Below are 2,331 nucleotides of genomic sequence, written 5' to 3'. Positions count from 1 at the left end.
GTGTGTGTGTGTGTGTGTGTGTGTGTGTGTGTGTGTGTGTGTGTGTGTGTGAGTGAGCGAGTGAGAAAGATAGAGAGAGAGGGAGAGAGAAAAAAAAAGAGAGAGATAGAGAGAGAGAGAGAGAGAGAGAGACAGACGGACTGACAGACAGACACCCAGACAGACAGACACACACACACAGAGACAGACAGACAGACAGACAGACAGACGGGGGCTTTGTGTACAGTCATACATGAGATTTCGGCTAGGTTAATTAGTAGACCCTGGCACGGGCAGATATATTCGAATCTATTTATATGTTTATTCGTGTTCATAGTGAATCTATGTATGTGTTTATTTCTGTTCGTAGTGAATCTATGTGCTTGTTTGTGTTCATAGTGAATCTATTTATGTGTTTGTGTTCGTAGTGAATCTATTCATATGTTTGTCTGTATTCATAGTGAATCTATTTATGTGTTTGTGTTCGTAGTGAATCTATTCATGTGTTTGTCTGTATTCATAGTGAATCTATTTATTATGTGTTTACTTTTGTTTACATTGAATCTATTTATTATTTATTTGTGCTTATAGTGAATTCATTTATGTGTTTGTTTGAGTTCATTGTGAATCTATTTATGTGTTTGTTTGAGTTCATTGTGAATCTATTTATGTGTTTATTTGTGTTAATTGCGAATCTGTTTATGTGTTATTTATTTGTTTGTTTGTGATTACAGGGAACCAAGCGAAGGGAAAAGAAGGAAAGGTTGCGTGCGCAAAACAGTTATAGCACGACTGGAGTGAAACCTTTCATTTGGGAGCCCACGATGTGCACCATGGTACCAAAGCAGTGAAGTTTTTATAGAGAGCAAAGAGCAACGGCCATGACAGTGCCCGATCAAGGACATCACCAATCAATTCTATGGGCGGTCATGAAAGTGCCCAGTCCAGGATATGATTCAAATCTATGGGCGGCCATGACAATGCCCGGTCCAGGATAGTACAACAAAAATATACAGGCGGCCACGACAGTGCCCTGTCTAGGATATTGTAACTCAAGAGACATCTTCCACCCTCACCACCAATGACTTACCCAAGACTTGAATGTTTCTCACACGCCACAGTGCAGGCGCCCTCGGGGAAGTCTCTGTAGAGAAAGCAGTCGAGGAGAAAAATATACCTCTTTTAACCCAGTTAGGGAGGTAGGTAGGTAGGTTGGTAGTTTGGTAGGTAGGTAGGTTGGTTAGGTAGGTAGGTATGCAGGTAAGTAGGCAGGTAGGTAGGCAGGCAGGCAGGTTGGTAGGCAGGTAGGTAGGTAAATAGGTAGCTAAGTAGTTGAGTAGGTAGGCAGGTAGGTAGGTAGGTAGGTAGGTAGGTAGGAAAGTAGATATTTTGTTAAGTATTTAAGGTCATTGCCCCACATCACATGAAGCACACACAGTACACATTTTGCAAATTATGCGAGAGGCTTCCTTGAGAATGACATACATTACAAATGACACACACATCTGGAATATTAATAAAAACGTTTTATACTGTTTGACAAACTTTCCATAACAAAGTAGTGTAAGTTGTACATATGTTGTTCTCGTGGGTTCCACATTGTAGGTTGTTATCAGTAATATCACTGGGTTCATTTATGAATGGGTGAAACGAATAATTTCCTCTGATATGCGAAAGCTTGAATGACAGAATATAAACCGAACTTTATCTTCACTTTTGCGAGAATAATACCTCTCACCCATAACCTAGAAGGGCTGTTTTTTAAGGGGAAGGACAACCTCTATGTGGGAATTGAACTCAAGTTTTTCGCGTGTAAGATAGAGCTGTTTCAGTGGTCATCATTATCATAATCTAGCGCCAGATCTGCGACAGACATCGGCGATCGTGGTTCTCCATTCATTCCTTTGCTCGGATGCTCTTAAAAAGCTACGATTCCCTTATCTTTCCCCGTTACCTATTTGTTTAGGTTCCCTACGTAGGTTGCTCTGGGCCTACCCTTGCCTCGTTTGCTTTCGATTTTGCCAGTGAGAACTAGATGTTCAAGACCTTTATGTTTATTCAGGTGTCCCCAAAACTGTATTTGTAATTTTTCCTGATTATTGTTAACAGTGAGCGTCCCACGTTTCAGTGGTCAACTGTGACATATTTCCCTCACATTGTATGGCTGCTGTCTGTTGGAGTCGTTCCTAGAACGTCATACTCTTTGCCCTCTCCGCACACAAACACACACAGACACACAAACACACACAGACACACTAACACACACAGACACCCACTCAGACACACACCCAGACACAAACATAAGTCCCTCACCAACAATTTGCTTTGTCATCTTTCCAACAAATGCCATGT

General features: G+C 41.3%; 1 protein-coding gene across 1 annotated transcript in view; it reads right to left on the bottom strand.

Moving 5' to 3' along the window:
- Positions 1–2,331, bottom strand: part of LOC101849075 (inter-alpha-trypsin inhibitor heavy chain H2) — a gene marked incomplete at its 5' end in the record, with an annotated part of 33,711 nt that overhangs the window by 21,599 nt on the left and 9,781 nt on the right. The window contains 1 exon segment of the mRNA XM_013086408.2: positions 1,070–1,123. Coding sequence (XP_012941862.1) covers positions 1,070–1,123 — 54 coding nt within the window.

Source organism: Aplysia californica, unplaced genomic scaffold, assembly GCF_000002075.1.
Source record: "Aplysia californica isolate F4 #8 unplaced genomic scaffold, AplCal3.0 scaffold00464, whole genome shotgun sequence".
NCBI lineage: Eukaryota > Metazoa > Mollusca > Gastropoda > Aplysiida > Aplysiidae > Aplysia > Aplysia californica.
This window is presented reverse-complemented; position numbering and strand designations above follow the sequence as displayed.